This window comes from Drosophila bipectinata, chromosome 3L (assembly GCF_030179905.1).
Source record: "Drosophila bipectinata strain 14024-0381.07 chromosome 3L, DbipHiC1v2, whole genome shotgun sequence".
Classification (NCBI taxonomy): domain Eukaryota; kingdom Metazoa; phylum Arthropoda; class Insecta; order Diptera; family Drosophilidae; genus Drosophila; species Drosophila bipectinata.
Genome location: NC_091738.1, coordinates 16373563 through 16397786, shown reverse-complemented (window position 1 = coordinate 16397786; position 24224 = coordinate 16373563). Strand labels below are relative to the sequence as shown.

Below are 24224 nucleotides of genomic sequence, written 5' to 3'. Positions count from 1 at the left end.
ATAAATATTTAAAAATATAAATCAAAAACCCTCTCAACCACCGATTTTGATTAGCCAGCGAAATGTATAGCAACCAGAGCTGAGTCAGCCTGCCAAAACATTCAGCTTTTTTCCGCCAGCCACCAGGGCTGAAAACAGCTGAGAACGTGATTCCCTGGTAGAGTGTTTTTGTTTGTGTTTGGGATTGTTGTGTTTTTTTAATTTTCGCGTTTAAAAGTTAGTTAAAGTGCGGTAAACAGTGCCATGGAACTGCCAAAAGAGTTGTCCATCGCCGAGATACGAAATTACATGCTGGCGAATGACTGCAAAGTCACAAATCATGCTCTAGTGAAGCACTTCAAGAAATTTCTCACGCATCCGCAAACGCAAAGTGAGTCATATTATTATTTGTCTTGGAGTTAAAGAACCTGTTGAATGCGATTAGCCAATAAAGTTGACCCTTAATGTGCGGTTTTGTGTCCATTTCCCAGATGAGGCTCGCAAGCGGTTTAAGACCTATGTGACGCTGCTCTCCACGATCAAAAACGAAAACGGCCAGAAGTTTCTGATACTCCGAAAGAAATATGTGAACGAATGTCCCACCGAGGACGCAGTGGAGCGGGCTGTGGCCGCAGCAGCGAATTCCGCAGAGCCATCAAGTCCTGGCGGGGCGTCCCTGAACCTGGAGGCCAGCTTCTCGGCCTCCCCTCTCAGGCAGCCACCTCCCTACAAGCCACCGCCCATGGTCACCTCTCCCATGGCAGCTGCTCCCGTCACTGGACTCACAGTGAGCGAGGAGCACCAGGAGAACTACAAGGACTGTGTCCAAGAGTTTGCTGCAGCTATTCAGCGCATCGATCCCAAACGACTTGAGAAGCAACCAGAGCCGGAGGAGTCCACCAGACCGCCACCCACTAGCGCCTCTCGATCGAATTCCGTGGACGAGACAGCCAATAAGGAGAACATACCACGGTTCTCCTTCTCCTCGGGTGCCTCAACGGACAGCAGCTCCGCCGGAGAGAAGTCGGAAGGCACCACACCCGAGACCGACACACCGGAGAATGCCATCATCAGTGTTAAGGAGGCCACGAGAAAGTTCAACCGGATGGCATCCGAAGAAGAGGCTAAAATAATATCGCCGCCAGCCAAGAAGAAGCCAGAGAAGGTGAGTGCAGTTCCACCCAAACCGGTTGGTACTGGGCATAAAGGTAGTACCCACATGCGGGTGCAATCCATTTCAGAGTTTTCTAATTTTGTATTTAGTTTTAAGAACTTCATGAATGTATATGTTTATATCATCCAGGGTGTATTTTTTTCACTTTTATTCAGATTTTTGCTTATAATATCATTAATAAAATGCAAGGTAATCAGTAGAGTATCAAAACATCACCTATACCCGAAACTTTCTTGGTTTTTGCCACAATTTGTTGTATTTCCTGCATGTCAGTGGGAAGATTCCGTCAGAGACAATCAAAGAATGCACAGCTTTTTCTGCACAGAGCTTAGTTGTGATTAATTATGGAGACATATGCAGAGCATTTTCATAATTTAGGAAAACAAATAACTTTCTGTAATTCCGCTACAAATCAGGGTCAGATTAGATCAGTTAACTGCAGCAACCCCGGGCCATTACTGTTCCAGGGGTTTGAGCCACCTCAAGTGGAACTGCTGGCGGCCGACTGGATAGCTGGATGGCTCGATGGACGGCTGACTGGTCAACCGACTGGCTGACATGTCAGTCTCTGTTTCTCTGTTCCCAGAGCCTTGTCACGAATGTTTGCCACCAGCACAGCACAGTCAAGCTCGAATTGAATAAATCCATTAATTTTATTAGTGCACAATATAAATGTAAGTCTCATAAAACTACATGCGCCTGCATCGTTTCAGTTCGTTTTTGCTGTTTTTGTGCCCTCCGCGTCCACCCCGGCACTACGGCTATGTCGCAGCGCCCAACCCGGAGAGAGTGTGCGCGGATAGAGAGCGGAGGAGCTGATGCCCGACATGTGTACGTACATGTGCGGACACATGTACTCCGATGTGTTTAGTAACTTTGTTCCATCAACTGGCCATGACGACACTTCTCGCGCGGGCACTTAGGCCTCCCGTCCGACTGCAATCGACTGGACTGACTGGCCGTTGTTTTTCATTCTTTATTTTTTTGTTTTTTTCCCCCAAAAGCCTATTATGTGTTGCTACACATATCGGGGACAAGTACAGAATGAGTTACGTGAGAAATATTCTGGCGAATAAATGCAAGCGGGCTGAGCCTACACATAAAGAACATTTTACAAATCGGAATCTTATCGACAAAAACCTCAAAAGATGACGAATCTTGTATATATTTTTCAAAAAAAAAGTTGATAATTTTGTGAGTTTTTTTTTTGGGTTTGTTTCTATATTTAGTATTAGGGTTTTATCGCAAAAATTATTATAGTCCCTACAAATCATAGAGTTTAGTTATTTTTAAAGGTTCTTAAGAGAAGGTTTTATATTATGGATTTCTTTAAAAAACTACAGAAAATAAGAAAGGTAAAGAAACTTCAACTCATGACCTATAACTTTGTTTGGAACTTTATAAAATATCTAATATATCCAACAAAAGTATAATAGTCTCTCATCTAATCTTAAAATTCATTTAAATTTGTAGCTTGTTCATTTCAATATTCTAATTTGAAAATATCAATCTTGGGAGCATGTGGCACGGGAATTTGTCAAGCGTTACGGAAAAATCGTTTCTTAGTTAATGTTACAAGGGCTATAGTAGTGCAATTGGGCCGACTTGTCAGACAACTGTCAACCACTTAGGCCTGTCAATCACGCAATTTAGAGTTGAAATACAAAAACGAAATATCCCCAGTGCATAAATCATCCGAATCTGTCTGGGAGACGGATGATACCATCTCATCCCCGAAGATACTCCGCAGCAGTGGATTTACGTCAAACTGAGATTGTCAACGGCTCGGCACCGGGCACCCGGCACCGTCACGTCAGATGCTATAAAATCCCACTAAAACATCTAGAAGCGAACTTAAGTGCCTATTTGTACAGACAATCGAACATGGAAAAATCCATACTAGGATTCGAATATGTTTCAAAGCATCAATGCCGCAACTTTGATTTTCTCACGTACATGTTTCATGTTTCCGGATTTGGGATATACACTTTCCGATTTTGTTTTTTTGGAGTAGGGATAGAGGAAATACTAAATCAAATGGACATGTATCGTTGAATATTAATAGAATACATACACGATTGAGAAAGGATCTTAAAAAAAAGAGTTACTTTCCCACAAGTCATTACTAATTTGTTGGCAACATGAATTCATTAAAAAGAAGGGCTATCATTCACTTGGCTATTTAGACCATTGGAGTATAAAGAAAGTATTTGTAGTTCTGTTAGCTGTTACAGCTTGTTAACAAATTGATTCGCTAACAAGGCCAACAGCCATCATCTCGGATGGCGCCAACCGTCTTCACGCAATTATTAAAATTCAGTTGTTAACCAGCATTGGGATAGGTTTGATGGATGCCCCAAAGTTTACCAAAAACAAAAATAACTAATCATCGCGAACAGAAAAGAAAGTGGCGCATCATTTTCATAGGAATTTTAAGGAGTTATACCTTTCAGGGGAGACCAAGTCATGGGATTTTTTGGTTACCTTTAGCCAGGGAGGCAAGTGGAGTAGATCCATCATGATGAACCATGAAATTTCGGCGTCTAGGCGTCCCAGCTAGCTGATCAATTAAATTCGATTCGATCGTTTTTAATTAGCTCGATGATTTTGCATTTTGTACGCTCACTCAGCACCGTTGTCTGATGGAAAAGGATTGATTAATTTACGCCCTAACAACTAGCTAATTTTAAATGGAATTTTTTATTTAAATAACAAATAACTAATATTGATAGAAGGTTTAAAGCCATTTTGATTGATGAAAATGGGAAGGTTAAATAGCCAACTAAGAAGGGCCTGCAAGAAGAGAAAGCTACTATCAAAACTAATTTAAACCAAAGCCCTGTGACTCTAATTTAAACCCCCTGACATCCTGAAAAATATATATCCTTTTTAAAGCAACTTCCAACCCTGCTGCAGCATCAAACAAACCGCATATATTCTTATTAAAATAGGATCCACCTTGTTGTCCCAGAATGCATATAAAACTGCCATCCCACCCACATCCTCTAATGTTAGAGGAGGGCAGGCGGCCCCAAGGCCAAAAGGGGCGTGGCATGGGGACGAAAACGAACCCGTGGCGAAACCCTTTGCATAAAACAAGTTGGTGAAACATGTTAACATAGCCAATAAGCAGCAATAGAAATTAGTTAGGCAAAGCCATTCTCATCACGGCCAGGCCAGCCACAAAGGACCCAATTAAAAATGTAAGGAAACAAACCAAAAGTTGTTATTGCTGTTAAACAACAACGGACTGTGTCCCGAAGCGGTTAAATTTACAACAGCAACAATTTCCACCCGTTTTGCCCATTTTGCCCATCGAGGCCAAAGCCATTGAGGAGAAGCAGTCACCACTCCTTTTCACTGGAAAAACTTAACAAAACGGAGCGGACGGATCGGACCGAAGCCATGAGTCCCGGGGACCCTGGCAATGGCAAACACGACCATTTTGTGGCATCGGTCCAAAGGTAAGACTCGCCGGGCAAACGTAAACACTGAAGGGACATGGCCCGGACCCACCACCTACCTACCACCCACTCTTTCCATTCTTTCGGGACACAGTCCTCATCCCAGATCTAGACGGGAAAGGACAACGGCCAACTGTGTGATATAATATCGGGCATAAAGGGACACGGGACATAAGAAAACTGGCCAACAAACAAGCGATTGGGGAGAGTGTGTGGTCCTGGAGTGGAGTGGAGGAGGTTCAGGGCACAACTGGCCTGCACTGGACTGGGGAATAGACAAGGGCAACCGGTGCTCAACTCTCAACCCCCAATTCCAAGTCCGGACTCTGGACTCAAAAGTTGGAGCTTCGAGTCCGAGTTTCTCTGGGTTTTTGCCATTTTTTTTTTAAATTTCTTCCTGCTCCAACGGGCAGTGCCAAAGCCATAAAAAGGCAACATACCTTTTGAATCAGGGGACCTAAGGGTGGCCTGCACTAGGAAAAAATAGTAGAAGCACTTCTAGTTTTCATTACATACTGATATCTAGCACTATCTAATATAATAGAAAGAGTAGCCATTCCCTACCCTTAACTCCCCTATTTCTGAATATAATTACCTCATATCCTTGATCATAAACCTTTCCAATATCCTTTACAGTGTAGTGGGCGGTTCAGTTGTTCTCGGTGTTTGGATGGTTGGGGCTTTGTTTTGGGTTCGACTCTTTTGTTTAGCATTGACATGGCCACTTTGCCAGGGGCCCTGCGTCTCAATGTTTGTACTGTTTTGTGATGTTCTGCTGCTGTTCCTGGTCCTGTTTCTGATACGCCTGTCGCCTGCTTACCTTCTCGGTAATGCTCGACGGCTCGGCATTTGCAAATGGCGACTTCCCCAGGATACCTGGGAGAACACCACAGATACCCACCCACCCGCGAATAATTGGAAAAACGTGAGCACTCCGGGAGTCAAGTGGCGTGTAAATATGAGTGGGCTAGAAGGAAAGGAATCTTGGTTGGTGGCAGTGGCACGCGTCCTGCGCATCCTGCGGCTAAATGCGGCATTCAAATGTTGGCGTATTTATTAGCTATGTAATGTTAGGGCCACGGCCTAATAAAGGCCTAGAGAGTGGGTGATGTTGTTCAGGTAGGAATGCTAACTGGGAATTCCGGGGGCTCTTACTGCTCTTGCTTGTTAGTCCCGCGAACATTACGCGAATGGATAATTAGTTGCCGAAAATGTGTTGCACGCACTCGTAAATATGAGGCACACATGTCGGCTGCTGTTATTATTGTCGCGGGCACATGTGTTCGGAGATACCTCCGCCTCCTTGTCCTCCGGCTGCTGCCACCATCTACCATCCACCGAATCATTAGAGGGCTCATTATCAGCGCCAGAGTTTATCCAAAAAAAAGGTGCCCCTTCTCCTCATAGAGTCTAAAAAGTGTGTGTGTGCTTGTAAATCACCGAACCAAAAAAACAACTCGCAACAACTTTCTTTTGGCGCGGTGGCAGGGGAGATCCTCGAGAGCTCGAAAGGAAAGCCCAAACCAAACCCATCGCACTTTCCTGCCTCAAGCACACGCCTAATAAATAAAAATTATTACCTTCATAATTAGTGAAGAAACATGGCAATGGCGAAGGCGAAGGCGATGCCGAGGACTATGCTCCTATGGCGCCGTCGAATGCGTGAGCATAATTACCATCCAGCTTTTACGCCCGTGTCTGCACCCTGGCAACATATACCCCATATAGCATACACCATCCCCAACAAAAGTCATCTTGTATGTTACACTTGGGAAAAAATATTAAAAATAAACTTAAGTTTGAAGTTTAAAACAGAAAGAGAGGAATATTTTACAGATATAATAGGGTTTCGTTTTTAAAATTTTTATTAAAATAGGTAGACAGTTCTATAGAGTAGAGTCTATAGTTTTCTAAATATTTTTATAAAATAACCTACCCACCTTTTAACACTATCCTTATAAGTATACCCCTTTCTCTAAAATTATTTTCTCGATTTTCCCCAAGTGCATCCTACTCTACCCCTTAGCATAAATCCATATCCATATGCACATCCATCGGGTGCCACACACAAGGATTGTGGGGCAACCATAGCCAGTGGGTGGGGAGTGTGTGTTCCAGTGGGTGGGGAGTATGTGTGTATGTGAGTGGGTATATTAGAATCGTATATTCCGAGAGGCGGCGGACTGTGTTGGCGTTAATGCTCTCAATGGGCTTTCTATGTTTTATTCCTGTTTCGTGCCAATGTTTTTCATTTTTGTTCTTTTGGTGTTTTATTTTTTTGTTGCCACTATGGTCGCCCCCGCACACCGAGTCTTAGACAAAGTGGCAGAAACATGCATAATTAATTTATGCCCCACTCTAACAGAACCCTCTCTGCTTTCGGTGTCTTCCAGCAATTAATCGAGGAAAAGGATTCGCCCGAAGTGTCGCTGTCGCATCCCAAGGCTAAGGAGTGGATCGTCTCGATGGCGAAGGCTAATTACCAGGAGTTGGCCAAGCTGGCCAACGATCATCCCGAGCTCGTTAAGCTCCAGGTAAGCTTAATTTTTTTGCTGTTTTTGTTGTCTAGTAGTATAGTGCCCACCTACGCTGGCAGCAAAATCTCGGGATGTGGCTCTAACAAATACGACAAGTACAAACTATTCATAAGCATTAATTACGACAAATTAAGCAGCAACGCGCTGTTTTTGCCATGTCGAACAACACTTAAAAATGCGAGGAAAATATAATAACGACAGCCGAGGGACGGGACACGGGGGCGTGCCTGAGGGGGGCGCATTGTGGGGCCGAGGAGGCGGCCCAGGGCGGAGGGGCGGTTGTCGCATAGCGAGGCGCAAGGCGACAATTAATTGTGAAATATGTTTTCAGCATTTTTAGCACTTGTAGCGCATGTTAAGAAGTGGGCGTGAGCGCGACTCCGGACGACATAGTCCACAAGATATAGACATAGATCTAAATACATAAATATATAAAAATATATAGGTATAGATATAGATATAGATGTGAAGCCCAAGAGCCACTGACGAGTGATAGCAGAAACAAGAAAAGCGAGCAGGAGCAAGGCTGGCAGACATAATACAAGCAATTTCCATTGTTTCCACTTATTTAATAAGCAGTTGCAGTACATAATTGCTTTATTTTTAAATCAAAACTTTATGAAAAAAAACTGTAAACATAAATAATAAAATTACTTATATTCTTGCCCTAATTTTGAGATTAAATAACTCCACATTATATGATAATTTCTCTTCCAAAAACAATAAACGTCTATTTTTACTAAAAATGTTTGAAATATTCCAACTAACAACTCATTTATTAGCCAGTTTTTTAAATTTATATTTATATTTTTAGCTTTCCTTTAAAAGAGCTGTTTTTTTGAGTTATTACCTGGACTGATTTTAAAAATGGTTAATTGCTGGCAATCAAAAATTTTTGACACTAAATCAGAATGCATTCCCCCCATAACTTATTGCATTAAAGATATATTGAATTAGAAGATCATAAATAATAAAAAACAAGAATTAAGTTTCTACAATATTCAAAGGTAATAAAGGGTATGATGAGTCTTTTGGAAAGTAGACTTTATAGAACTAGGATTTCAAATATTTAACCAGAGAGCTATAATAATGGTTTTTGAAAGTCTTTAAACTTTGAATATTAAAACCCAATTTAATTTTACTTTATAATATAAAGTCTATCGTATAGTACTATACCTAAGAGAATCGGTACTCCCTAGTTCATCAGATATAGACAATTTTTTTAACATTATATTTATGACTTGCGTGCGACCCCACTCAAATTTTTTTGAGGAAAATGCAAAGCCCCAATTCTCGAGGGGTCGCCGCAAATGAGACATGGAAATATTGTTTCGCTCGCGACACTTTTCTGAGGACCGGGGACTCAGTTCTGTGTGAGAACTCAATACGATCCGCCAGATTTGTGGTCGCCCTGCTCGGTAGCCGAGATGTCTCTCAATTAGACAGCGTTTTGGGACCAGCCCCGGGTATTTATGTCCCATATACGCACATATATCCAGGGCTGATTCTGATACTGGGGCGTCGGCCCCGTTGCCAGATGATTTATGCCGTCCGCAGAGGAACATGGGCCTCAACGCCCAAGACCCCAAGCTCCCTGCCCCCAAAAACCCTGTAGACCCCAAGCTGCCGTGGAAAGGCGTGGCGTATTATGTTCTCGAGCGGACTAATTGCCGTACAAATGCACTGTTCCCGGAAATAATGAATTCCGCACTCGTATGCCGCATACGAACGCCATGCAAATCTTTTGGGGCCATAAGTGCAATCAATTAATAAGCCAACACGCCGGAGGCCGCTTTCTGCATGTACGGACATATGAGCAACTGCCAACTGGCAGCTCATTTGCGGCGCTACCAATTCCTTGAATCACTGAAATTGCAACGAGACGGAAATAGCCATAAATCAGAGGGCGATTGCCACTTAACCTAATGCCTCATCCCGGGGGCTCTTCATCCGCGAAATTATAAATGATGTGGTATCTGCAAAATGTGCAAAGAGTGGAGACCCAAAAAAAATTAAATATTATTATGAAGCTGTAAGTGTTCACAAGCAGACGATCATTTGGTAATTAAATGGGCGTATTTTCTAATGATGTATCTTACAAATAGGAATGAAATTTATGAGATACAGTAAGGGTTCTCTAATGGTTAACTTTGCAAGGCAAACTATCTGTTCTGCAGAAACTTTCTGTTTGGGAAACCTCCGATATATTCTAAGTGAAATCTGTACAAGCCGACAAAGTATATGCAGATGGATTCAGTTACACTTGTATGCTAACAGGATTATGTAGCTACATACCTGGCATGCCCACCATTTACATATGTACGCAGTGTTTGTTAATAAATGGGTGGCGGGATCTCCCAGGAGGGCTGGTGGACGGTCGGACGGACGCCAAATAAATATTCCCCAGTCATCCATCGGTGGCGCAAACATGCTGGAATAAAAATGGGAGAAAAAGAGAAAAGGAATATTTTTAATTTGAATAAGTAATTCGTACAACGGTCCAAAATCAAAAAAGAAACAAGTCGAAACAAATGCGAAACAAGGAAAATTCAATTTACCCGCATGTCAAACCGAATTGCCGGCTAGGTCAAACACGTTAATGGATGGATGGAAGTGGTAGTGGTAGTCAGCCATGGATATAGCCATGGAAGTGGTTGTGGGGATGTGGATGCATGGCTGACCGAATGAAAGGGACGCACACCATCACCGACTACTACGACGACGACGACGACGACAAGCTTAAATTGCAAAACGGTGCATGCTTGTCTTTTTGGGGCGGTCCCAACGTCCGGCCCCAAAATCAGACGTGGATGTGGACATGGAAGCGGCCGGCTAGAGAGCATGGGGGCCAAAAACACAATAGACAAAACCCGCGCCACCCGAATAGCACCTGAATGGGAAATGGGAAATGGGGAAAAAGGAGCTGCGCCCAGCTAAAAATTTATGTGTGTAAAGAGCTGCGGGTAGAGTACACACAAGGCAAAGTTTTTAATTAATACAAAACTTGTAACATTTTATAAGCCGGCTACTACATATTAGCAGCACACGGCGGCTGGCGTACAGACTGCCATATTCTCGTGTTTTGTGTGTCGGCACGAATACAAGGGCATTCCATCAACTCATGCCAGACCAAGTCCCATTTCCATATCCCAGTCCTAGTCCTAGTCCTGTGACGCCCAGCCGATCCAATTCAAAAACATTAGGCACTCTGGATTGGACGTTGGATGGGAATGTTTACTGGCACGGCCCAGGTGGACTATTTAACCAAATTCAAATGTGCATGTCCGTTTACACAGAGTCATGTCCATGACTGTGCATCTAAGCCAATGGTGACGGTGCTCCGCTCTTGCCATTCCACCAGTCCTGGCCCGTCTGCTTGATTGCTGATGTCGTATGCCAGAAATTTAATTAAACTTGGGATACAAAACAACCTCAAGTGACTGGACAAGCCCCTCAACTCGTTCATCGGTTATGTTCACCTATGATCTGGGTTCTCAAATAATGTGTGTCTGCCCAGAAGGTCAGTTTCTCTTTACACTTTTTATTTAAACTCTTAGATAGTAGTAGTATTTAAGATTATCCTACCCCCCCATCTAGTGTCTGTAAAAACCAAAAGATCTAAGAACTATCATCAAAGTCGGCCCACATCGTGACCATGAACTTTTCAACAGGTCGTCCGCAAAGGCAATAAAACGTCTGACACCTTTGACAGTCCCTGCGGTACACTGAAGTGGATTTATTTAGATATATATCCTATATATATAAAGTGTTTGTCAGCAGCGTTGGTGGCGCCTTTACCGACTGCCACATGATGATATTATTCCCCCTGGATGGCATAACATCAAACTGAGCGACGGCGGCTTGTGTGAAAGATACTTTTCTGCTGTGTGTGTGTCTGTGGATCATTAAATTGAGGTGACAATTCAATCAACAATCCGCCCAGTGAAGAAGCCTTTCCAGAAATCAAATCAAATGTGTTTACGACTGCCACAGTTCCAGGCCCTATAACTCAATCCCGTCCGGCCAGGGGAGGGCCTGCTTCTGGTCGGCCACGTTGGTGGCTCAATTTTATGTCGCTGTGCAGCTATTAAATTTAATTAGAGCTCTGTGTCGTCTCTGCCGCCAGTGGACGCATAAATGTCATCAAAATATTTCCCTGAATGGCGGCGATTGTGCCCCGAAAAGTCGGGTACTCTTCTTCCCGGCTTTATATTTAGTTATTCTGCAGTTTAGAGTTCACTAGATGTCGCCGTCAGCGGCTAGAGGCAGTCGGAGTGGTGGAAATATTGTCAGTTGACATGCGAAAGGATTTCCCTTCTGGGAAAGAGACCAGTTGCCCCGGGCGTGTCATCCGGCCATCACTTTGGAGGTGATACCATTCCGACATAAAACTTCATTTAATTGTCGTTGTCGTAAATGGTCTTTGAAGTTGCATTCTGATTTGGGTCATGAGCTTTTGTTGATTCCAGACTTGCGTTTTGATTTGATTGCAATGGTTTTATGATTATAAGTGGGTGTTTATTTATCAAAAGGATTATTAGAGAAGCAAAGCTTGAGGAATAGAATAGAAATGGTCTATAAAAGTGTCACACTTGTAGACTGTTCCCCCGCCCCAAGTTTCCAACTGTCACTGAAGTGGACACTCCCAGACCCCTGATCCACACCAGGAATTCGTCTTTATTATTATCTCTCTCTGTGGCATTATTGGGTGGCGCTGTTGGCGCCAACATCTTGCACGTTCCAACGGATGTCTCCTGGGCAGAATGTGGCCAAAATCACCTCTACACGGCCTGCCGATTGTCTCCGCAATTATTGTCATTCACAATTACCGATGGAGGCTGCGTTCTTGGCTTTAGCTTTACTTTGCCAACCGAATGGCCTATACCCTTTACTCCTCAATGAGATGGAACTTAATTGGATGTAAGAGTAAGCGATTTATGTGCGATTATGACCAATGTGGTTCGCATTGCCAAGTCAGCCAGCGAAATGGTTATGACCATTAAGGAGTTCCTGGCCACAAAAACACACAGGATGGGAGGACTGAAAAGGAGGTGGGGTCTGTGGGACTTTGGCGTGTTTAGCTCCGTGACTGGGGGACAGGAATTTTTATTTTTGTGCCATCCCAAAATCGGCGACATGTCTCGAAAACGTGAAACTCGGAGCGGCTCGGCCAGGCCAGGCCAGGGCCGCCGGTAAAGTGTCAGCAAAAACGAAATTGAGGCTTATCTGTAAATGCATCGGCGGGAGTTCGTCCAGAGGATGAAGTTCTGGACGAGGCCAGCACTGAAGTCCTGTGCTCGCCGGCGACTTGATGCAATCGTGCAGTCGTCAAATTAGCGACATTCGAAAAACTTCCCAGATAACTGCTACGAAAGCTCCATTGGTCCAAAACCAAAACCACAGAAAAAAAGAGAAAAAAAAGGAAACAAAATCCAGAACCTTGGTCCAGGACCGTGCTGTTTTTTTCAACTTGCCACAGAACCCACCAGAGATCTGTCACAGGCTTGAAAAAAAAAATAAACAAAAAACAAAACCAGGTCCACGATCATTGAGGTAAAGTCCATTCTACGTGATTTATTTGCTGCCTCAATTGAATTGTTTTGGAGTGGATACGACTGGGATTGAGATTGGGCCAGGGATCGGAGTCGGAATCGGAATCGGGACCTGGATGCTCCTACTTTGGCATAGTCAATCAGCGAACCACTGGCGATGCGATTTCTATGACTTGATTGACATTTCATGAGCCGGCCAGAGACATCCATTTGCCGCCGTCGCCAGGCCAGAAACAGATTCAGAAAAAGAACAAAGAACAATGGCTTGGAAGAGCGTCAAAGTCATTGACAATCATCTTCCAGGGGCCGACTGATGATCCCCGGCTGACAATTCCCAAAACGACAAACTCAGGCGCCATGTTAACCACCAAGAGGAGTCCGTCTCCGCCAGACAATCGTCTGTAGTCGGCCAGTGGATGCCCAGCCAGGAGGACTGACCCAGCCTGACGATGATGGATTCAGATTCCTGATTGACTGACTAACTGACTGACTGCCGGGCTGACTCTCTGACTGGCATCTCCACTTGGCTCCTCCATTGTTCTTCAAAAACTGATTACAATCGAATGCGAATGCGAATGCGATCGGAAACGCTTTGCATTTTATTAAACACGATCCTTTTGATTATTACGCCCGATTTTGATGGCCAAGGATAGGGGAATGGGCATCGAAGTGGTGGGATCTGAGATATCGGTTTGATGGAGGTCATTGCTGCTTTATTTGGACATGCAACTTGTCACGTTTAATGGCAAGAACTGCCTGAGGGAAGATGTACACTGAGAATGAATCTTTAAGGAATTAGGAAGAGGAAACCTCACTTCTAAGATATGTAGATTCTATATCCCTTTTAGAACTCTTACCCCATTCTTCCAGTGCCAATATCTCGCCATGTGTGCGAGCTTCGGCAAAGCAATCAACGCCGATCCCATGTATGTATATTGATTAGCTTTCGCCTTGGGAGAATCCGTGTTCCTGTCGCGGCCAGTGCCACCGTTCCATGTACTAGCGCCAGCTACCGATTCCCGATCCTTCATCCTCCATCCTGCCAATATCCCAATAGCAAGTCCCATTTTCATTCCGGATAGCCTGTCAGCACCAGAGGGCCCTGCAAATTTGTCAATACGTATGGGCAGTGGGTTCGCCGGGTCATAAATTGTGCAAAAATAAATATGAATAATACCACATTCCGCCCAAGTGGTCCGCCACTGATCTGAAATCGCCGGCGGCTGGGAAGTACCCCACACATTGTTCCTCCAGTGCCAGCCCAGTACACCTCACCGACACACACACAAAAGGAGGTGTTGCCTGGTTGTTATGAGTTTTTAAATCCGACTTAGCCCATTCGCCAACATTTATTCGAATTTAATCGATTTTTCAAATTGACTCGCCGCAGTCCGCGGTTCTCTGTCCGCTGTCCGCCGTGTAGTGTAAACCCAGTACAAAAATCGCTGACCGCCCATCGGCCCGCCCATATTGGTTTTGCTTGTTTGTTTGTTGATTTTCTCCTTTTTACTTCTGGGAGATAAAAAATAAACAATTATTTATTGGCCCCAATCGTTCCAAAGGCCAACATGGCCAGCAGAATGGCCCGGTATGGGCTACTTTAGGCCTAGTCCACGGCTGTGGCCAAAAAGTAATTAATTCTCTAGGCTGGAACGCGTCAAATGAATTGAAAAAGTACAAATGGATGGTAATTATTCAGGGGATCGTAAAATAAAGTTATATTTCTCACATCGTAATGAGTATGAAGTACTAGGATTCAAGTACTAGAACCCTCTATATCTTGAAATATTACCAAAATCTAAGCCCTCACAATTATTAAATAGTTTTAAACATTTCCAAATGGGGAACATGCGGCAGACCCACTCCAGAAGAGGGTGTTGAATTGAACAGGGACTTGTGCATAATTAATGAGAGAACCCGAACAGGTGTGCTGGATGCGGATGCTGAGGCTGATGCTGATGCGGATTGGGATGCGTGGGGCGACAACCGTTCCTGTCAAACATGATGACAAAAGATTACATTTCGCAACTTGTGGCAGTTGCTGTGCTGCCGACCCAAAATGTTAGAAATGGCTGCCAGGCAACATGCTTAAAAATTTACATAAAACTTCTGATAATAGTTGTAGTTTTTCCTTCGCCCCCCCACCCAGTGCGTTCTCCATCATCATCCTCCTCGTCGTAGTCCTCATCGTCGTCGGGGTTCGCACGTTACCTAAAATCCTGGGACTGATGCTGCGATAGCGACATCATAAATTACCAACCTAAACTTTGTGCGAAACGGGACGATGCAGATGGAGTGCTGATGATGAGGAGGTGGCTGTGTCTTCCAGGCTTAAGATTGGAACTGGAGTTGGGCCTCCAAAAAAAAAAAGAAAGAAACACAGGCGATCGAGGCTGAGAACTTCTGCTCTCCAAAGGAGCAAGCTCTGCACAAGACCCGTGGTACATTTTTTCGGTTGAGTGCAATTGCTTGTCAAACAGAAAAAGGTTCAACTGCCCCCAAAAAAAGGCAACAAAAAAATAAAAAACTTAAAAAACTTCAAACTTAAAAAGGCAAAACTATGCAAAGGACTTTAAATATGACTTTGGGGAAGAGAACCCCTGCAAGATACCTCTCTGATTTAGTTTTAATTAAGCCCCGAAGAGGAATTCATTCACTTTCCGCTAATCATTAGCACTGGCTTTAATCTCGGTGGCTTTATTTAAGCATTCGCCAATTACTCAATGGCCGCTTATCGAGAATTCAATAATTAATTAGCAAAATTAACAAACGATTACGGAGTCGTGGACAGGGCCAAGAGCTGCCGCTGCCAGCACGACTCGGAGGAGGAGGGACAGGGACCAGGACAAGGATTAAAGGAGCCAGGCTGGCCGCGAATAACAAAATTCTGTTAGTCACGCATGCTAATCTTCGTGTTGTCTCAAAAAACTTGCAACCAGAAGTTGCAGCAGGAGCGGAAACGACAAGGCCAGCACCAGCAGCAGCAGCATCAGTCGTCGTCGGTGGTGGCCACAATAACGTGGTTGCAGTATCGGGCGGTGGTGGTGGCGACGGTGGAGACAGTGGTGGCTCCTTCGGTGGCTCCTTCGTTCTACCTTCGCGCTGCCCCGCTATCGATACTGCATTGTTAGGGAACGAAACAAATGATTATTGTGGGGCCCTATTTAAGGGTAATCGTGTCGTCTGGCCAGCCGCCAAAAGTCTGAGACTGAGACTGAGTCTGAGCCTCTCGTGAGCCTGTTGTGGGTCTCGGGCACCAAGTCCTGTGCCAGCTATACGGCTTATGCCTAGAATAATTAAAGAGGCTGCCACGTTTTTGGGTTAATTATGCTCGCGACCTAGCTGATCGGAGACACTTGAAAAAATAATTATAAAACAAGACCAATTTCCCATTTAATTCAGATAACACATTCCTTAAAGTTAAGTGGTTTTTTCGCCGTGTAGACCCCTGATTCAGTGGCTCAAATTAAATACGCCATTTAATAAATATGGTGGCCATTATCGGATAAGCTTCTGGATCTTTTACTTAAACATGTCACTTCGCATTAATCTGGAGTCTCCGCCACCGCCACTGCCGGCAGCTATCTGGCAACAGGTAAGCGGACGAATCCAGACCAGATTCGGATTCAAATCCAGAATGGGAAGAGCCGGCCAGGCCACACGCAGTGCCCGATGTTGCGATGTTGTGATGTTGATGTTGATGTGTTCGCATGCGCAACGCCAGTGGCAGGCCGGCCTGCCGGCTGACCTGACGGACTGACTGGCTCACCTCGAGCCGAACTAAAGCCCTGGGATCGGGTCTCGGGGATCTGGGATCTCAGATCTTGGGCTTGGGTTTGGGTTTGGGGTCTAAAGTCTGAGGTCTGGGGCCTGCCACAGAATCGAGATTATCATAAATAATGTGGAGTAACAGTTCCACGCGCTGCGGTTGCTGCCTAGGATGGCCATTTGTTGCACGTTCCGCGGTGCGACGTTTTCTTTTCGTTTATTTTGTATTTTGATTTCCCAGAAAGGGAAAAGGATGAGATGAGGTCACAGTGGCCCGCTCACTCTTAATGACGTCTAATTTGTCATCGTTGAGGAACTAATTTTTTAGCCCGCCTGATATAAGCCCAATAGAGCGCTACCTGTCTTGAACACACGAACCTCAGAGTGCCCGGAGCCTCCAACTTGGAGATTTCTGCGTAAGTTACGAAATCGGTGTATCCACCACTGTGGGACCTAAAGTCCCCAAAGATTGGGCCTGGGTTGGGGGTTGCGGAGACGCATGTGAGAAGCAGAATTTACATACCCATAGTTCGTGGAATAATAAGTATTTCCATTTAGTCGTTTATAAGGAAACCCAAAACCAAAACCAAAAACCAGCGATAAGATAAAGCTGTTTTCGCTTTAACAAAAATTTTCTCTGTAAATTAAAGAAGGCCCTTTTGGGTTAAATTTAAATTCAGTGTGAAATCTATCTGATGTTGGTAATTTGACAATTTATTTTATGGTGTAGTTCGCGGAGCCTAATTTACATATTTTCTGACAAATGAAAATGTTTAAAAAAAAAGAGTAAAGTGCGTATTTAAAAGATAGGTTTGCCAAGTAGCATTTAATGTATAATTTTTAATAAATTATTAGGGTAATAATTTTGAAATCTAAAACAGACTCCATATATCCTTGTTTTGCTCCTCACAGACGCTCCATTTTAAAGCCGTAGTATCCGCATGTTCCCGATAGGAAAAACAAGATAGATCCCCGCCACAAATCGGCCTAAACGGCCCCGTAATGGCCGGAGAGAGAGAGAGTGGCTGGAGGAGGTGCATGTTCCACCGATTAACATATCCGGCGCTTATACCTGTGTGTACATAGTACACGGACATAACCACAAACATATAGCCGCCTTTTTTTCCGGACCTGGCTAGCGCCATCTGATTGTCTGGCTGGCATGTTCGCTGGCCATATTAATAATTTTCAGGCGTTTTTTGATTTAGGGTGCATTTAAAGCGTGAACGACTGCATCAATAATTTCGCTTGCAATTTTATTGTGCATAAATTTCATTAATTTATAATTTTTGCCGGCTGTGGCTGTGGCTAACATCCGACCCGCTGATCAAGCAGCTCGCTGTTTTTCCTTTTTTTTTGTTGCTGTTTGTTGATTTTTTTTCTGGTTTGGTTTGCTCCCCTTGCTGCCTCCAACGCGGAGCATGTTGCGCCAATGTGTTGCCGCGGTCCGTCGACTGGGGCATAAATTATTTTCCGTAGTTTTGGCAGGCGCCCGATGACCGCGCGCTGCGTAGATTTCGCGATTGCGCATGAGGTGAGGGTTATTCATTTGCCTGCGTAGTCGACTTGGACTTCGACTGGGTCTCCTACTCCTCTCCAGCTTCCAGCCTCCGTCGCCATTTTCAGGGCCCTGTGCTCTTCTTCGGGCCAGAATCTCTCTGCCAAGCGACCGCCTGTGCCGAAAGATGGGCACTTGGAGAATATTCTAGTAGGTCATGAAAGGATATCAATTTTTTGAAAGATCTCCCAGGACTAAATAGTCTTTGCACAATTCATAATGTGATTTTATGGCTTGAGTTTAAATCCCTTATTAGTATTGCCCCCAAACTTTCTCCAAGTGTACAAACACCACAGATTTGGCTGTAGGAGTATATATGTATATATGTTCATCCCTGATTGCCGGGGAGCTGCAGGCTTCATTGAGAAACTCGCGCTCAAGCTCAGCAGCAGTTTGTGGAGTACCAAGTCCAGTACCAGTACCAGCAAACACCAAACAGCCAGCAAGCAATATGCTGGTTGGATTTAGAGGAGTATCTGGAGGAGCCAGAGGTCCTGCAACTGGGCCCGGCATGTCGCCTGCAAATGTCTTCGGTTTCTGGCCGCGCAGTTAATTATAAACGCTTGGACATTTTCGCTTGACTTGGCTTCGCATCGCATCGCATCCCATCGCCTCGGATCGAGCTGGCTTCGGTTTGTTTTCATTTCCAGATGCAGATTACATTATGATTTATGCAAAATAGTAAATGCGTCTGATGGCAACATGCGCCAGCTGCCAGACACGAACGGCCTGGGACGGCCTGGACGGCTCGATGGCTCTCATCCTCATTGGCCATGTTTCGCGATCGGATCGTTAGAAGGGGACAACTTCAGTTGAATCAATGGGCCCTGCTACCCAGTATCACTAACCATACAGCATAGTGCCATAGTTAGTGCCAGTATCCAGTACATCCAGTCCTACATAGTCCACAGCCAACTCAGTTACTCTCCAACGCCCACCACCACCACCCGGCCAATAGGCAAAAAGGGATCCCAGTTCGGTATTGAAATTGGGATTTAAAACATTTACAATTCCCGAATGGAAGCATTTAGCATTTCCCCCCACACACCGATTTTATGATTGGGTTGCCCATTTGGAGGCCAATCGTAAAGCAGCGTCCTCGCACTGGCACCGATGCCAATAAATCAGGAGCGCTATGAAGCGGCCTCGTAAAAGTGCTTAAATTAATCATCTCGAATGTGTGTCTCGGGTTTACGATGCCCCGAATCCATGGGGCGCCCCCCTTGAAACTCGCAACAGGTTGCCCCCGCTAAGCGCCATCCATTCATCCGATCCCATACCATTCCATCTCATCCCATCTATCCATACCGATCATAGGTACCCATAAACTCTTAACTGCCAAGGATTTGGGGGCTAAGGATTGCGGGCATTTTGCATAACGAGACGTTCATGTCCGGTTAGTATCTGCATCTTTTCATCTCCATCTCTCGGATGGAGTATCTGTATCTCTGAATCTGCATTTGTTTGAGCATCTAAAGGTCTGTCGTCGCGTCGTCGCCGTCGCCACTGCCGCCGGAGAAATGGCAAAGAATGCCCTGTGGCCTGAGAAAATGGCCAGAGACCTGCGGCATCGGGCATGGGGCATGCGGCATGGGGGCTTTATTAAATACTCACTTTGATTTACTGGGCTGGGCGATGGAAAATTGCACATGAAATTGCATTGTTATTACATGTTTGGGTCAGCGCAAATTAAATTCCATATTGCATATAGAAAAGCAATCTGCCCGGCGTCGTCGTAGAGTGTATTTATTTTTCCAGAGATCGTGTACGTGCCAGGAGGACCACAAAGGCCAGGAAGGACAAGATGTTTAACAGCGAAAATGTGGTGCAAGTTTCCTGAAAGGGCCACTCCACTCCATCTGAGTGAATGGGGTTCCCCCTGCAATGCACTGCACTCATCAGAATCGCTATTAAATTAGTTTAGTGGCATTTAACTTAATCGCCTACAAGGGAGTTAAAATTTTCCAAGGACTGGTGTCTGCATTTCGTCGTTTTATTCTTCAGTCTTCAAGCTTTTGGGTTTTGGCGGTTTTCAGATTTCAGTTACCAACCACCACCAGCTTTTCGAGTCTGGCCCAAAAATTGGTCAGACGTGATTCGATTTTAAAGAAGCTGCCTGGCCTGATGGCAACAAGTGCTTTTGCCTTAATATCTTTGAATAGGCCATGGCCCTTTTGGAAGGCAGCATTAAGGCCTAACTGCTCGCATCATTGCCAGTCGATCGGCGCGGCCAAATTGAGTTGTGCATCAAAAAATCGACGAGTCCCCGAGGAAATGCAACTGCATCATGATGTGATGATATTGCTTCTGGTCCTGCTCCCATTCCCATTTCCTATGTATATTCCTGATGCGTATGTGCTTGCTTAGTCCATATTCTTTGCATAAATCTCAACAATGTCCCTGAATGGTGGGGGGCTTGTAATTAAATTGCGACACGGGGCAGCTAATGGCGCCACAACATAGATTCACAGGCCAACAGGCAGTCGACATATGCATACCGACATGCACTGGGAAAAAATGGTTTGAAAAGGGGATTGGTTTTCTACAGAAGAGGGAGCTGAGAATCTCACTCCGAAGCTACCATTTAATGTTAAAAATTAAAACCCTCAGGACAATTAATTTCTCCTTGTGCATCTTGTGAAGATTGGCGAGCGGAGATGCTCATGACAAAGCGCCGGGGACACGACCTCAGCGTACAGGGCACGTTTCTCAATGAAATTCCAGACCGCTCTCGTCGAGCGTTTCTGTGTGTTCCGACTCCAGCGTTGTCTCCTCGGTCATCAAATATCGGAAAGTTGGAGCCGGAAAACCGGGGGGAGGGGGGGATTGGACTTGCAGTTGGAGATTGTAGAGACAAAAACCACTACGCTACTTGGGCGGCGGCGACACGAAATGAGCAAAACTGCAGAAGCCACTGTCCCGCCACCACAGCGGTTAATTAATTCTGCATGAAATTTAAGGCTTTTTTCCTTCAGTTTTTGTTTGTTTTTGCCCGCCGCCCTGGTATTGTATATATAGTGCATATATGGCAAGTCATTGTCGCCGATCAGACGATCGACGGTTGGATTGCCAGGATGTTGGCAGCGTTGCTGCACGTACTGCCTCTGTCTCTGCCTCTGCCTCTGGATGTGGATGTGGATGTGGCTGTGGAGTAGCCAGTGGCTTTGGCCTGTCCCCCAGTGCTTGCTAATCAGCCGCACCTCATCAGTCTGCGGCAAATCAAGTCATTAAGTTAACCGAGTGCCAAATGGAGCAAATAATGCTGCGGATACGCTCGTAGTTCGGGGGGTTCTCTGGCGTCTTGGGGGTTCGGAAGCGCCAGCAGTAAAAAATCTCTCAATTAGTCAAACAATTAAATCAGCTATCGATCCGATTCTGAATCGATTCCATACCGGGGCCACTGAGTATTTAATTATTTATGTATTTTATTTCACAGGCCCTATACCGCCCAGCTAAAAAAAAAACATCAAAGTTGTCTTGGCTCACATCTTAATTGTCGCAGTGACATTTCTAGTTCATAAGAAGAACGCTGTAATTAACAAATCATTAATGGATTTCTTCTTTTTTACTTTCAGGATCCAGCCACGGTAAGTTGGTAGAATGAACAAGAACACCCAATAAGGTTTATGGTAAATATAAATGTAATCCCACGTACCATCTTGATACAAACCATTTTCACGTTATAAAACAAAACCATTCACATGCCCGGTGTCGCAGTTATGAGTTTCCACCTGTTCGCGAATTTATTGATTGCCACATTGACAAATGAGCCACCCTGCTGTTATAAAACCAATTAAAGGAAGGGTCCCGACTCACATTGGGAGTATTACGAATAAATTAGGTCCGGTGAGAATTAATTGGACATTCGAGCCACTGGACACACTCGGTGTGATATATAAATCATGGCAGCAATGCGCCAATAACAGGATTATCCAACCTCGAATTAATTTGGCTTAAGGTTCTAAAGTGCTTTTGCAGTCGAAATGAATCAGTAGGGTACGGTTTTGAGAGAAAAATGTATATAGTTTTTAGGGGATAAGGTATATAAAGGTTTATTCAAAGGGCTCTAAAAAATTGGTTACTAATAGAAGGGTTTATTTTATTTTTTAAAGAATAATAGTAGAAGGTCTGATATACCTTGGAGATGATAAGGCATCTTAAGATTACCTTTATTTAACATTATGTTTAAAGAGGAACTATTAGGAACCTTTATATAGTTTTTAATATATATATTATATTGTTCATAATAGAAAATGCAGAAGATGTACCGCCTATCATGTATTTCAGAATTTTAAATAGTCCATATAGGGTACAGAGTCTGTACTACAGACCTCCTTCATTTTTTTTGCCCCTTATTTTTTGCCAAGTGTACTAATTAGAGACACTCTCGGAGACGGCCGGCAGTCGTCAGGCCGGTGAGGAAAGAGCACCTGCCAAAGCGGTCGACGCATCATTAATAATTCCGAGGGAGCGGCTAAGTCAGCCGCACGCATAATAACCACGATTAAAGCAAACAAGGCTCATTGTCGGTTAAATGACAAGTTTTGACAACTTGTGAAACGACAAGTGGTCAGCGATCGGCCCACGGACCACTGACCAGTAACCACTTGGCCACTGTCCAGAGACGGATCCGGTGGGGAAGGACGAGGGCGAGGAAACCGACAACGACCCAGTTAAATTAATAATCCGCATAATTGGAGAACTTAACTTGCGAGCGAAAGAGAAAGGACATGGTGACGACAAAAAGAGCGTTATTTGCTTTGCGCTTAATATATCATTTAGATTGTTTGCCTTTGATAAAAAAAAAACCCAAAAAAAAAGAAACATTAAACAGAAAACACTGTGAAGACTTTGCCTGTCGTTATTATTATTGTTGTTTATGTTTTTTATTTTATCGTGGCGGGTGATTATTGTTGTCTTGCTTGTAAAGTCTGTTTGGCTATTCTATTCGGAATTGCGTGGCAATTAGGCCGACTTGTCCATATTGGCCGAAATGGTATTGATTTGGAGGCCTCCCTCCCCATATGAGACCGGACCAGGTCAGGGGAAAGGCTACTGCCATACATAAATAGAAAATAATTGTTTCTGTTTCACAATTATGTCCCAATAGATTGTTCACTTGTTTTGTGATCACCCTGGGAACTCATACACCTTTCAAATACGAGTATGATATGACCAGTTGATAGTGTAATTAAAGCCTTAAATAGGAGTAGGGTCAAATAAAGGTCCCCCTTTCCAGAGTGTAGGCCTTTGAGTATTGAAATATTAACAGATTGAACCATAAACCTAGAAAATTCAATATTTATCCATACTACTTGACAGAGTCTATCCAAATTCTAATATTAATTACTTTCTCTTTGAATGTTTTTCTTTTTTTGGTAATTAACAACCTTGTACTGGTGACATTTGCGGATCGGAAATGGAAACAGGGCGTAAGTATACAAGAACATGGTACTATGTAACTCTAGTCTGAAAAACAAACACAAATTAAACTCTCGTTAATGGTGACTTTTCATCATTATTTCAAGATTGTTGAGGTCATGACATGAGGTCAGAACTGGTAAGAGTGCGAGTGCGAGTGCACCTTTAATGATAAATTAATTTGGCGAGTAATCTCCAGAGCAATGTGCTGCTGCTGACCTGCCGATCGCTGACTCTGATCGGAGGGGTAATTGCACTCCCGGAATAGAGGAACTGAGACGCAGACCCAGACGCAGGGGAGTCTTAATTATAACCAGAGTAGCCATGTTAAACATGACAGTTTTCGTGTCCTGGCGATTCATCAAAATGACAGCTTCTGGGTTACAGCAGCGGGCTTGTTTGCCAGGGTCTGTCAAGCAATTCGCCGCTTATCAGCGCAATATCGAATTTCGATCAAAACGCCTTCGAGCGTCGGGCATGTCGGGGCTGTCGGGGATGTCGGGCCGAAATGAAAGCGGTACTACCGGGGACTGACAGGCAGTCGCAGGCGCTCGACTTTTGGCGCTAAACGAACATCCCCATTACATCCTGGCCAACTCAACTTGATCGGTTTGGCCCGCATTCCGCGCTATCCTGACCCTCATTATCATACATAGTTGCCACCATTAGGGGCACGGGGGCTTTCGCACTGGAGAGCAAGGACACTCGATCGCCGGTATGACTAGTCGTCGTTTCGTTGCAGGACAACCATCAGAGATATCCATCTGCCAG

At 44.4% G+C, this 24224-nt stretch overlaps 1 protein-coding gene across 1 annotated transcript; it reads left to right on the top strand.

Moving 5' to 3' along the window:
* The first annotated feature begins 151 nt into the window (after positions 1-151).
* Positions 152-21687, top strand: LOC122320947 (ankyrin repeat domain-containing protein SOWAHB-like). Its single transcript, XM_043212066.2, has 4 exons — positions 152-370; positions 471-1144; positions 7011-7151; positions 21608-21687. The coding sequence occupies exons 1-4, from the start codon at positions 244-246 to the stop codon at positions 21629-21631; spliced, it is 966 nt and encodes a 321-aa protein (XP_043068001.1). The 5' UTR covers positions 152-243; the 3' UTR covers positions 21632-21687.
* Positions 21688-24224: the final 2537 nt, after the last annotated feature.